We start from the raw sequence: 12,923 nt of genomic DNA, 5'->3' as shown, positions 1-12,923 counted from the left end.
GAGTTTAGCTCCAACCCTAATAAAACACACCTGAACCAGCTAATCAAGCTCTTACAAGACAATATAGAAACTTCCAGTCAGGTGTGGTGAGACAAGTTGGAGCTAAACTCTGCAGGACACCGGCCCTCCAGGACCGAGTTTGGACAGAGTTAGAACATTGCGTAGCAAAATGATTCACTGTTTTGAATTGCTCCAATCGGATCAGGGTGCGATTTGTGAAAAAAGCAGAAGGGGGGATGCTTTTGAAAACTTTTTTCTCTTTCCATAGGTGGAAGGTAAGGGTAAGGCTATAGCCTAAGTAACCTAATGTTAGTGTAATCTGTTAATAACGCACATCATAAACCCGTCTTTTTAGGCAAGTAGGCCTACCATATAATGGGTGTCATGTCATGAAATGTTTTTAATACGACGGGAACTGTATTTAACGTGATCACAATCTATTAAAAACATTGTAAGTTAGGCAATTAGGCAGTTAGTTACAATGAATTGTAATGATTTCATTTCCACGGTTATTCAAAATTCGAATAAATTATATAGAGAAAGCGAGCGAAGAACACAGTATCAACGGAGCTTTTTGAAACTCCGAATCAGTTAAACCATTGAGTCGCAAAATGATTCACTGTTGCGAAGTGCTCCAATCGGATCGCGTATCGCGAATCATTTGATTCAGATCGGGACTTCAAAGCGCGTATCGCGAATTATTTGATTCAGATCGGGACTTCAAAGCGCGTATCGCGAATTATTTGATTCAGATCGGGACTTCAAAGCGCGTATCGCGAATTATTTGATTCAGATCGGGACTTCAAAGCGCGTATCGCGAATCATTTGATTCAGATCTGGACTTCGGCGCTGTTCGCGGGATGTTTTTTATCCCCACCGGAGATAAAAAATAATTCAACAGAGGCCGGGATGCGTAGACCAGCCATCCCCCCCCGGCAAATCGCACCCTGTGTGTGTGTGTGTGTGTGTGTGTGTAAAATAGTATATCAGAGGCGACTAAACTAAAAGATTTACTAACCAATGGCGATTATATTGCCAAGGTGTGCGTAGAGGGTTGCCAGGGTAAATTCATGTTCACATTCTTTTGATGTTTATACTGGGTTAAAGGCATAAAGAACATTACCATACTATTTTTAAAACCATGGCACAACCAATGTAAAAATGTTTTTATACCATATATAGTGTAGTATATAATTTATTATAGTTATTATTTGTTATTACAGGTTTTTTACTTCATTATTAATATACTTTTATATAAGTACTACTAATAAAACAATTTAATAATATAATATATTTAAGCTGAGCTGAGTAGTCCCTCAGCTCACTCATTGATCATTTTGTATTTTGCAAAGAGGGGGGAAGCTGTATTAAACTTTCATTGTTTTGAAGCTTGAAAACCCTTTTTCGTCTTTGACCCTGACATATAGATCATATATCTGTTGTAACATTTGTTTTGTTTTTGTATTGCCAACAATTCGCCTCTTCAAAGAAAATGCTCCCAGACATACATATACAGTGGGTACGGAAAGTATTCAGACCCCCTTAAGCACACAGCTAAAATAACGAAGGAGTGGCTTCACAACAACTCTGTGACTGTTCTTGAATGGCCCAGCCAGAGCCCTGACTTAAACCCAATTGAGCATCTCTGGAGAGACCTAAAAATGGCTTTCCACCAACGTTTACCATCCAACCTGACAGAACTGGAGTGGATCTGCAAGAGGGAATGGCAGAGGATCCCCAAATCCAGTTGTGAAAAACTTGTTGCATCTTTCCCAATAAGACTCATGGCTGTATTAGATCAAACGGGTGCTTCTACTAAATACTGAGCATTTTTCAGTTTTTCTTTTTTAATAAATTTGCAAAAATGTCAACAATTCTGTGTTTTTCTGTCAATATGGGGTGCTGTGTGTACATTAATGAGGAAAAAAAATTAACTTAAATTATTTTAGCAAATGGCTGCAATATAACAAAGAGTGAAAAATTTAAGGGGGTCTGAATACTTTCCGTACCCACTGTACATGTATCCTCAAGCTGCATCTATCTATGCCTGTTGTCACTCTATACTCGTGTTTGTTGTCAAGAACTCCAGAGTCGCTCTACATTTCCTGGATGGCAACGAAAGCTTAAGTTTAACTGACACAGATGACAAAAAGTGTTACATATACACGCACATTCCCCATGATGCTGTATAATATCCATGCATCTGCCTTCTCCGATAGATTGCTCTCTCTTGATTTTCTGTGAGACAGCTGTGCGCAGCCTAAGGCCTGATTGGCAATTGGCATAAGACGAGAGAATGGTCCCCTAGGGCCCCAGATTGGTTACAATGGTCAGAAAGCTTCCGATAGGCCTGGTCCGGTCTGTTGGTGTCAGCTAAAATGCCATTTAGAAAGACTTATTGATCTCAAAAGCAGATGATCAAAATTAGACCCAAACCAACATGATTACTGCAATCCAGAACAAACCAAGCAAGACTTACTAGTAAAACTGACACAATTAAACCTAGCTAACACAGGGAAGGGTATAGACTACACAATGCGTGTGACAGGTGATTCAAAGGTATCCTGACATTGTGCACATTTTAGAGGGCGAGAGAGGATGTGAAATGAATAAAAACAAGTGTGTACATTTGTGCACTGTAATACATCTCTGTTTCTTTCATTGCTTTGGGAAACACAGATAAGGCGTTTTTCTACGCCGTCCCCCATCTCAGTTCTTCCTGGCGAAGTAATGAATTATGTATTCAACAAAAATGTTTGTACAAAAGCCCATCACAGACTCCCTCCCATCTCAAACGAGTTCTGTTTCAGAGCGGGAGGGAAAGCTTTGATAACAACCAGAAACTGAATTAACATTCATTGATGCAGTTATACAGAATGAATTCCGATAAACCCGAGACTGCTGATTCAATTCCGAAACACACACATTTTTTTATTTAATTCAGCATAAAGAGATGACTTTTTGTAACAGAAAAACCATACATACACATGCACGCATGCACTCACACACAGACCACACTTAAAGTAAGAGATTAAGCTTGTTTAGTAATCCAGTGCAACACTGGAGGTCTACAGCCTGCCTTTTTACGTCAAATAATCTCTGGGGTACATGTAACACACACACACACACCAACATACACGTCTTGATATTTACCGCTAACTAAGCTTATTTTCATTCTTAGACATTTAGCCAGTATTTCTGTCTTGGCTTCCTCACAAGCATACGTTCTCAAACACACACCTCGCACACACTCAGGTCTCTAAGGTGTATATCTGTCATAGCAGTGTGAGCGCGGTTCCATTAAGCAGTGTTTATGAACTACTGCCTCTGAGCTGTAACCTTTACTGAAGTCCTCTCTCCTCATAATGACGCTTTCACAACAGCCAGCAGCGGTTTGCTCTGATTGTAACTGAGGCACAGATGCTTAAAAAAATCAAGATTCCCAGTATTAAAGCAGATTTTTTTGGCATAATCATTTTGCTTACCGTGAATATCTTGATAGATTAGATCTGTTTAAACACATTACAGAGGTAAAATCATGTCAGACATGACTACCTTAGGTGACGGTGCAAACTCGAATTCTCTGTGTACAAACATAAAGGTTTTTCAAGAAACAAAAATTATTTTGTGGTAATAAAAATAACATGGTTTGTGATCAGGGTAATGAATATTATATGACACAACTGGAAGATTCCCCTGTTTAATTTGAAAATTTTTAAAAATCTATTTTACTTATATTTAGCAAGGATGTTATAAATTGATCAAAATTAACAGAAAAAAAAGAAAAGAAATGATGTTCTTTTAAACTTATATTCATCAAAAAAAAATGTTTACAACATTTATAATAAGAAATGTTTCACAAGCACCAAATCAGCATATTAGAATGATTTCTGAAGGAAATGATCACAGGAAAAAAATATTTTTTAAATATTATAAAATAGAAAACAGTTACTTTAAACTGTAATAATATTATTTCACAATATCACTGTCTTTACTGTATTTTTGATCAAACAAATGCAGCCTTGATGAGCATAAGATACTTGTCAAAACATGTTTAAAATCTTACCTGTTAAAAAGGAATTTGTTCAGTGTATTTGTTCAATAATTTTTTTTCACTTTATTTAAATGCTCAAAATTCAATAGAAAATGACCATTTAAAACAAGTAAATCTGATTGATGGAAAAAATATTGTACAAATATTGTACAAGGTCTCTGTTTTGTAATGATGTTACAATCCACCCCACCTAATGTACTTGACATGAATTTACACAGTTGAAGATTTCAAAGCAGCTGTAAATTATAATAGATAAATGTCTGTAAATATCAAAGTTTGAGATACATTTCGAAAATCATGCATTATGTACAAACACACTGCACTAGCAGATGCACACACATACACATTACACACAAAAACAACCAAAGGAACAGACACGTTCACACAAGCATATGACACATACACACATGCACAAACACAAAACACAGCTTTAAACATATGCAAATCCTTATGGGCCCACAAACCGAACTTACATACTCACAACTCCACACACCTATACCCAGAATGTCAAAATCTATGTGGAAAGTTTTATTGGTTAACAGATGCAGAGGAAAAGCAGCGCTACTGTATATATGCCAAATATTAGATGTTATGAATGGCTGCAATCATAACATCTGTATCAGAGCGTACACACTCTGACAGACACAAACACACTGCTGAGCAGGTTTTCGGGTGAGAGATCACTTCCTCCCCTGAGGGCTTGGTGATGGCCTGCTTCTGTTTTGACCAATCACACGCGAGCATTGGCTCACCCCCCCTGCCCATTGGTCATGGGTAATTAATTAGCAAGCTGTTCCTTGTTTAGGCCAAATGAATATCAGCACATGGTTACCATGAAACAATGAGCCCCATCCCAAATCACTCAATCGTCCAATCCTCAGTGCTTTGTAATACACCATGTAGTGTTGGCTAATGGACAACAATGGGAGGTGGAAGTAGAGTGAGATACGAGCATGATCTGTGATGTACATTCTTTACTAGTTTTAAATATGCATAAAATCACGTGGACTCCCACTACTGGTATTCCACAACTACGAGCAGGTCACTTAGTCAAAAACGTTTAGGCTACAGTAGGTCATTAAATTTCCGGTGTCTTTAATAGTTTGTTCTGCCTGTTGAGCTGACAAAGGGCTCCAAAACGATTCCTGTGACTGATTTAAAGTCCTAAAATTAGAATCCTACAAAATCACTACAGCTAACTATGTTATTATGACCATTAAGTTCTTAATGAAAGACATTAGACATCTTGGTCATAAGAGATAAAATAATAAAAATATTTGATGATTTCTTATTGTCGATCATTTTGACTAATCGTTTGAGCCGTATTACATATAAACAACTGAAACTAAAGATTGTGAAATTAAACATTTCTTCTTTGTTTTGTTTTTATGTGATTTAAAAGCTCTCAGTTCAGTGCACTAGCTTTGTATACCGCTATAGCCGATTAACCTGCTTGCTTACACTTAGACAATTGATACATTTTATATTTTTATACTTATGTTTTTGTTTGATCAGGCATTATAAATGACTATCCCCTAGGGTCCTAGGCAGATTCTACTCAATGGTGTGTGTGAGTGCATTGTAAAATTTCATATCAGGGTCAGAAATTGGAATATTGGCAATATTTGCCAACTGGAATTGCAAAAAATAAAATAAAAATTTACAATTACCTTACTAAATGGATCTGTGTTGTTTTTATGTTAAATACGTGCATTTAACCAGATACTTATACAGATTGTTAAAAATCTTTTTTTTTGTTTCAACATCAACAAAAAAACATCTGTACACTGCAAAAGTGGAACAGAAGCTGCATCTGACACGGCATTTATGTTCATTTACACGGACTGTTTAATGCTGCTCATGTACATGTATTTACACAAAATTGCATAGCCAATAAATAAATAAAAAATTATAATCATTAGGGAGTGAAGCTGCAATATCATGACAAACTCATTATTGTTGATTATTGCTCTTGATACTGTAATAATGATTATTAATATCGATTAATAGAAAGATTTTGTGGGGAAACGGCACATCATATTCTAGCTACAGAGGAAAGGAGCTAAACCGTTTACCGTCAATTTGTGCCCTAAGATTACGGCATCTACCAGCAGGGGTTATCTGGGCCATACTAACCAGTCAAATCTTGACCTTTTGGCATAAAGAAGACCATTACTACCTATTACCATCTGCTTGATTAGAGTTTTATATAAAACTCTAGAAGATGGTAAATCTCCTGAAATAGGATTGAGCACCCCTACAGTAAAGGCAGACAGCTAGAAAATGCAGACCAAACGTTTTGTATGTGACAGCTAATCTGATATATCCAGTATTTCACACTTCACAAAAAATAACAGCAAAGCAAAATATGGTATTGAACTGCAGTGTTTGGTATAATGATATTTTGACTGTTGTCTGCAGTACAGATCCGCTTACTGGCAACTTGCTCGTCTATATCCTCCATTCCGAAGAAGCAGAATGTCATAAAGTGACATAATGAAAGACATAATGAAATTACACCATTAAATATGCACATCACCTCATCTCAGAGACGTACGACACTGTGCATGACTGGACAAGAGCTCATTAAATCACTGTAACTCTATCTGTAATGAAGTCATGCGCTGTGATTAAGGCTAAGCTTCAACCGTCTTAGTGAACGAGGGACGGGAGCCAAAATCACTCCTATGGTGATGGAGGTGTGAATGACAACAGGTGCACATTGATAAACTGGTAAATCATCGCCATGGGGGAGAAAAAAACATCAAAACAGACACATGCACACACAGGCCTGTTTGCAAACTGACCTGTGCCATTAGATATTGCTTTTGACCCGATTACACAGGTGAACTCTGCTAAATGTGCCCGTTATACATATACACAAATACACGCACTGGAACCAAATCCCCTTAATTTGTTAGTCAATACTGTTAAAGGCGATGAGAAAAGTCCAGTGCAGGATAATGACCTCCATGTCATGTCAATCCATCTCTTCTGCTGCCACAAACACTTTCACAGAGACGCGTTTGTTCACTTCAGCAGACAACAGTTTGAACTCTGTAATCTGCTTTCATTTTTCAGTTTTATCTGACATTATACTGCTGTACCCAAGCGAAAAACTAAAAAATGAAAATACACTTTCAATTTCATTGAGTTTAGCTGAGTTAAGAGCTCTTTTTCTCTATAAGTCAGTTGTTTCTCAGTTTTATCTGTTGTTAATCTTTCTGTTATCTATTATTGATATTTAAAGGGGTCATATGATGCGATTTAAATTTTTCTTTTCCGTTTCAGAAAGGCGGGGCATAGAGGAGAAACAATAATGTACAGTATGTGTAAAATAATGTGTTTTTTGAACCTTAAACCGCATTAACACATTTCATTACACCAAATACACAAAATAATGTTCTTTTTAGCAACATCATATGACCCCCTTTAATAATGATCATTTGAAACCAAACAAACATCAAATAAGAATCCTGTAAAAAAATAAAAAATAAAATCCTACTGAATGAAGTGAAATTAGATTGTCCTATTGTTAAATATATTGTCCTATGAAGACACGTTTTGTTGAAATCATATTGGAAATTATCCCATTAGGATCTTTCCAAATGATTTTAGAAATTCCTATATTGGATTTAAGAATGTTTTACTACGATACTGCTTCTATGAAAAATACATAATAAAATAAAATGTATTAATGAATTCTGAATTTAATAAATTAATAAATGTATCCTCAATTTTATCAGTTATTTTGCACATACACTTATTACATCTACTATCTTTCTATTTTCTGTTATTGATGTTTAATAACAATAATTTAAAAACAAAACAAGAGTCAAATGACAATCCTGTAAAATAAGTAAAATCCTACTAAATAAACGGAAACCGATTATCTTATTGCTAAATATATTGTGCAATCAATGTTTTGTTGGAATCACATTGGAAATTATTAGGATCATTAGGACCTGTCCAAATTGTTGTAGAAATTTAATATTTTTTTATTTTATTGTATAATTCCTATATTAGATTCCAGAAATTTTACTAGGATATTTCTTCTATAAAAAATACATAATAAAATGATTAAAGTATAATAATAATAATATAAATAATAAATATTATTATTATTATTATTATTCATATTGAATTACATTATTCATACATTTTATTATTAATAATGATCATTTTAATTCAAATAACTAAATAAACAACAAACAAACTTTTACAGGAAAGTACACAACATTCTAGCCCTCTATTTTCACTCCTACTGTGTCTCCACTCCAAAACTATAAAGCAAATAAGCACCACCACCAACACTACACATCTAACATGTTTCATCATCCATCCCTGCATCCCTGAGAGGCTTTTATTGACTATTATCCTTGCTGTTTGAAAAGTAACATTTATACATGTCAAATTTCCCCAGTTTTCAGGATGATAGATTAAGCCTCGTTGTTTGCTCATTCGGTACACACACTAGTGCAATGTGGAGCGGTACATTGTCAGACAATTTGTATACACAAGCAAGGTGTCTACAGCATAAGTATCATTATTTATGAAACAACGGCTGACACAAAATCAGATTTGCACCATCTCTGTGTAACCGTTATATCATTGAATGTCTAGAATGCCCTCGTGTCCCTATGTTCCGTTGCCATGCCAACAGAGGCTCCGTTACCACACCAACAAAATCTCTGAGTGATGCTTCACTCTGAAAGACATTCCACACTGTCCTCATCCCTCTGGTGCCCGTCAATCAGTGTCATGCTTGATTGACAGCTGCTTCGACCCCACTGACGAGGGTAAAAAACGCTGTCACCTCACGTTAATCAGAAGCGGCGCATCTTAAGAGGGTGATACGGGAGGAAAGCGTCATCAGACATTTTCAGATCCACTAATGACTTTCGTGTTTTCCCAGGAAGGAGTCTAACGGCTATCAGGAGCGTCTCGGGAGCAGCTCGAGAAAAGAGAGCAGGAGAGTGAAAGGCAGCTCGACCTCTCTGTCAGTTTCTCACCCTATTTTCTTACCGCCTCTCTCTTTCTCAGTATTTATCGCTCCTACTCTCTCTTTCATTAACCCACTTAGCTACAATGTCTGACCCAGACCACAGGCACATTACTCAAACTAGACAGAAGGCAGCACGACCAAGAGTAATTTGGGCGAATGCCTGCATGAAAATAAAGCAATGGTGCCCTGAGTATCACAAACACACACATTCGTTGAGACAACAGAAAATTACAGCCCTGGAAGAAAAAACAGACATGTCTTTAAGGCCTTCGAGTAGGTGACAGAAGATAAAATGGCGATGAGAGAGAGACTGAATGTGCCTGCTTAAAAGTGCACATCAAAGATCGAGAATGGTAGGAAATATTCAGAATATTCGACTACCATTACTACTTTAAATGTTGTTGCAGAACATATCTATTCTAAGCAAATTGTCTGTATACATTGAGTGACCTATACTGCATTTGTCAAAATGGGCAGCATGCAACAGTGTAAATAGTGCTGTGTGTACTGTATGTATCCCACAGTGCAATGTACTCAACTTCCATTTCCACTGTGATAAATGAACATAAAATTTTGTTATGATTTTAACATCTCTTTCATGACTCATTATTTGATTGAACAGTCAAATTGTGTGACATTTTTGCACCAAATCGATTTTAAAAAAGCAATTAACCAAGATGATAACTGAATGCCAGTTGATAAGTTAAACCAAGTGGTTTGGCCAGTTTAGCATGGTCCATTTAGGACCATTAGCACCATACTGTGGGCAAAAAGCATCCTTTATTGATGTCCATTCAGTGGAGGTGGAAGCTGCATTTATTTGATCAAAAATACAGTAAAAACACTGCATAAAAAAAAAAAGGAAAATGTACTGGTAACTTACTGCCAGGATATTGTTCATTAATTTTATGGACATTTCTGTTAACCCTAAAACACAACGCAATGAAATGCAAAATTCACAATACAGGTAAAACACCTGTAAGAATCAGTATGTAAAATTCCTTCATATTAATACAGTACATTGTGCCCTATTTTTACCCATTTTTTTATAGTGTAAGTAGCGTGAAATATTAATACAATTTAAAGTAACATTTTTCAATTTTAAAAATATTTAAAAATGTAATTTATTCCTGTGATGGCAAAGCTAAATTTTCAGCAGCCATTACTGCTATTAGTCTTTAGTGTCACATGGTCTTCAGAAATCATTCTAATATGCAGATCTGGTGCTCAAGAAACATTTCTTATTATTATCAAACAATTCAAATTTTGCTGCTTAATATTTTTGTGGAAACCATAATACTAGTAATACTATTAATACTATTTTCTTAAAAAAAAAAACATTTACAGATCCCAAGCTTTCGAATGGTAGTGTACATTATTCATAGCTAGTATTCCATTACAAACATAATCAGAGATAACAAGGATAAAAACAATAGAGGAAAAGAAAACAGAGTTCATCCCTTACCTTGAACATTGCCAGCCCAACTCCCATTTTCTCTCCTCAACTCCTGCATGTTGATGTGAGCTGGGTCTTGTCTCTTCCTCTCATAGCCCTGGATGGAGGAGTGACTGACCGTTGAAGTAGTTTTGAGGGATTGGTAAGGAAAAAATAGGACTGGTTCAGAGACCGTGGATGAAAGTGTAGGTCCTACTGTAAATCCAGGCTGGATGACTGAGAACAGGAATTGTCTATTGAATCAAAACTATTAAGAAAAGTCACTCAAGAAAAGTAAGAAAGATGCCTGGCTCACAAATAAAGACAAAATAAAAGACAGCTATGCAAACGATGTTCAGTTACTGAAGAAAAGTTGAAAGTCTTATATCAAATCTAAGAAATGTACTTACTGTAAAATTGAAAATGAACCAGGACAAAGTCTAGGACAAAGCCTACATTGGCTACAAAATGTGATATAAAGTGAAAAAAGGGTGAAAAGAAGATGTTTCTTGATTAGTCTAAAAGTCCATTTTGATCTGAACAAGTCCACAAACTCTGGAGCTGCTGGATGCCCAGTAGTGAAAAAGCTGAAGCAGTGACGTCTGGTCTTAATTGGTTCAGGTATCCATGTACGTCCTTTGCTGGGTCCTTCTCATGATACTATTGGAAAAAAAGAAAAAAGAAAAATAAGAGAACAGTATCTTAAGCACAGGTTTTTGGGCAAATGATGTTGAAAAAAAGGTCCAATTTGTTGATGACTTTGGAAAACTTAGTGATTTTTTTCTTTTTTTCCCTTTTGTTATTTCTTTCAATTGATCTAATATAGAGTGCTCAACACTAAATGCTTCATTGGTATGTAATACATGAAGTTTAGTCTATTTCGAGCTATAGAAGGGACAGGCGTGTTTCACAAATACACATAACACACGTACAAATGCATACAAATACATTTATGTGTGATATTTTTATCATGTTACTTACCAGTCTAACTGTCCTTTGGCATTTCATCAGTATTATTTGGATAATGTTTACAAAAATGTGAAACACAAGACGAGTGCAAGCATTCAAAAACATAAGACAAGATGGTCGCCTTCCTTTGATATGTCCATTTCGAACAATAACAGGCAAGTGAGATGCTTTTTTCTTTTGTTTTTCATACAGTCCATGTATAAGAAAAAATTGTGATGAAGATGATGAATTCAGGACGTCAAAAGAAATTTTTATTTTTTTAAAAATTCAACTAAAACTACATTTTAATTGAGATTTCAAACCAGTCACCAAGAAGGAAGCATAAACACATGAACTATATATGATGCTTAGAAAATAAAATATCAATATGAATGGAAAAAGGAGATGTTCAGATTTCCTTCCATCTTAAGTTGCAACACAACGTCACTTCTTGGATCCCCATTCCTTTCTTAGATTCATTTCAAATGAATTCAAAACCAAGGGAAATGAAAAACAATCCTGTTGAATCTTGTTTTTTTTTAATATTCAGAGGTAAACATACATTACATTCTACATAATCAAAATACTAACACAGAATATCAAATCAAAGAAGGCAGTTCTGAATTAAAATGATGTATAAGATGAAGTGGAAAATGTTCATTAAAGGGGGATAAATTAGGGGATATAAATAACTTACAGTGGGGAGTGAAAAGTTTTCATTCTCTAATGAGCTAACGGTCATACAGTGGTCATGCCCGACAGCTAAAAACAGGGACCCTCAATGAGTACAAAGAAAATCAAGAGGTTGTGATAAGAAGAGGCCTGTCTGAAAGGTGTTGGATGGATGGATAAAAAGAGAGAAGAAAGTGGGGAGTGCCAGCAGAAAATTAAACACTCAATAAAACAAAGGACTGACCATAACAGCTCAAATGGACTTGAGCTTGCAAGCTCCCGATAACCGACTGATGCACTGAAGCCTAATCAATATTTTGAGCAAATACCAATCTATTCTTCACAATTCGGGTTCCATGCTTAGAGGAGGTTGCCAGCAATACAAATCACAAGTTTAAAATGTGTCCAAGAACCGCAAATTAAGCAGTCACGCCAACCTCACCCATCTCAGTCAAAGAACGGAAGCAGAACCTCATCTGAAATGTGTCTGTGACAATTTCTCAAACAAAATAAGACACCGATGCTTGCACTGGACACTGGAGATGAATGGAGGCTATTTCAGACTGGGCAGCCCAAGACCAGATGTGTGCAAGTGTGTTTTAAGTGTGTGTGTTACAAAAGAAAGAATGACAGGAAACAAATGTCTTGCTGTTCATAAGTAAAAATGGAAGATGGACAGAGTTGGAGAAGGGTAAAAATGGGCATGGAGAAATGATATGTAATGCTTGACACCTGGCTGTCCATTAGTTTAATGCATATGTGTGTGTGTGTGTGTGTGTGTGTGTGTGTGCATGTGTGTGTGTCTGTCT

At 36.0% G+C, this 12,923-nt stretch overlaps 1 protein-coding gene across 1 annotated transcript in view; it reads right to left on the bottom strand.

Annotated features, from left to right (window-relative positions):
- LOC107718709 (glutamate receptor ionotropic, NMDA 2B-like) overlaps positions 1-12,923 on the bottom strand; it is a 99,856-nt gene that overhangs the window by 86,591 nt on the left and 342 nt on the right. The window contains exon 2 of the mRNA XM_016525910.1: positions 10,525-11,154. Within this exon, the coding sequence (XP_016381396.1) occupies positions 10,525-10,551 (27 nt within the window). The 5' untranslated portion in view covers positions 10,552-11,154. The remainder of the gene's footprint in view (positions 1-10,524; positions 11,155-12,923) is intronic.

Source organism: Sinocyclocheilus rhinocerous, unplaced genomic scaffold, assembly GCF_001515625.1.
Source record: "Sinocyclocheilus rhinocerous isolate Xijiao unplaced genomic scaffold, SAMN03320098_v1.1 scaffold1334, whole genome shotgun sequence".
NCBI lineage: Eukaryota > Metazoa > Chordata > Actinopteri > Cypriniformes > Cyprinidae > Sinocyclocheilus > Sinocyclocheilus rhinocerous.
The sequence above is the reverse complement of the archived record's forward strand: the minus strand, read 5'-3'. Positions and strand labels throughout refer to the sequence as shown.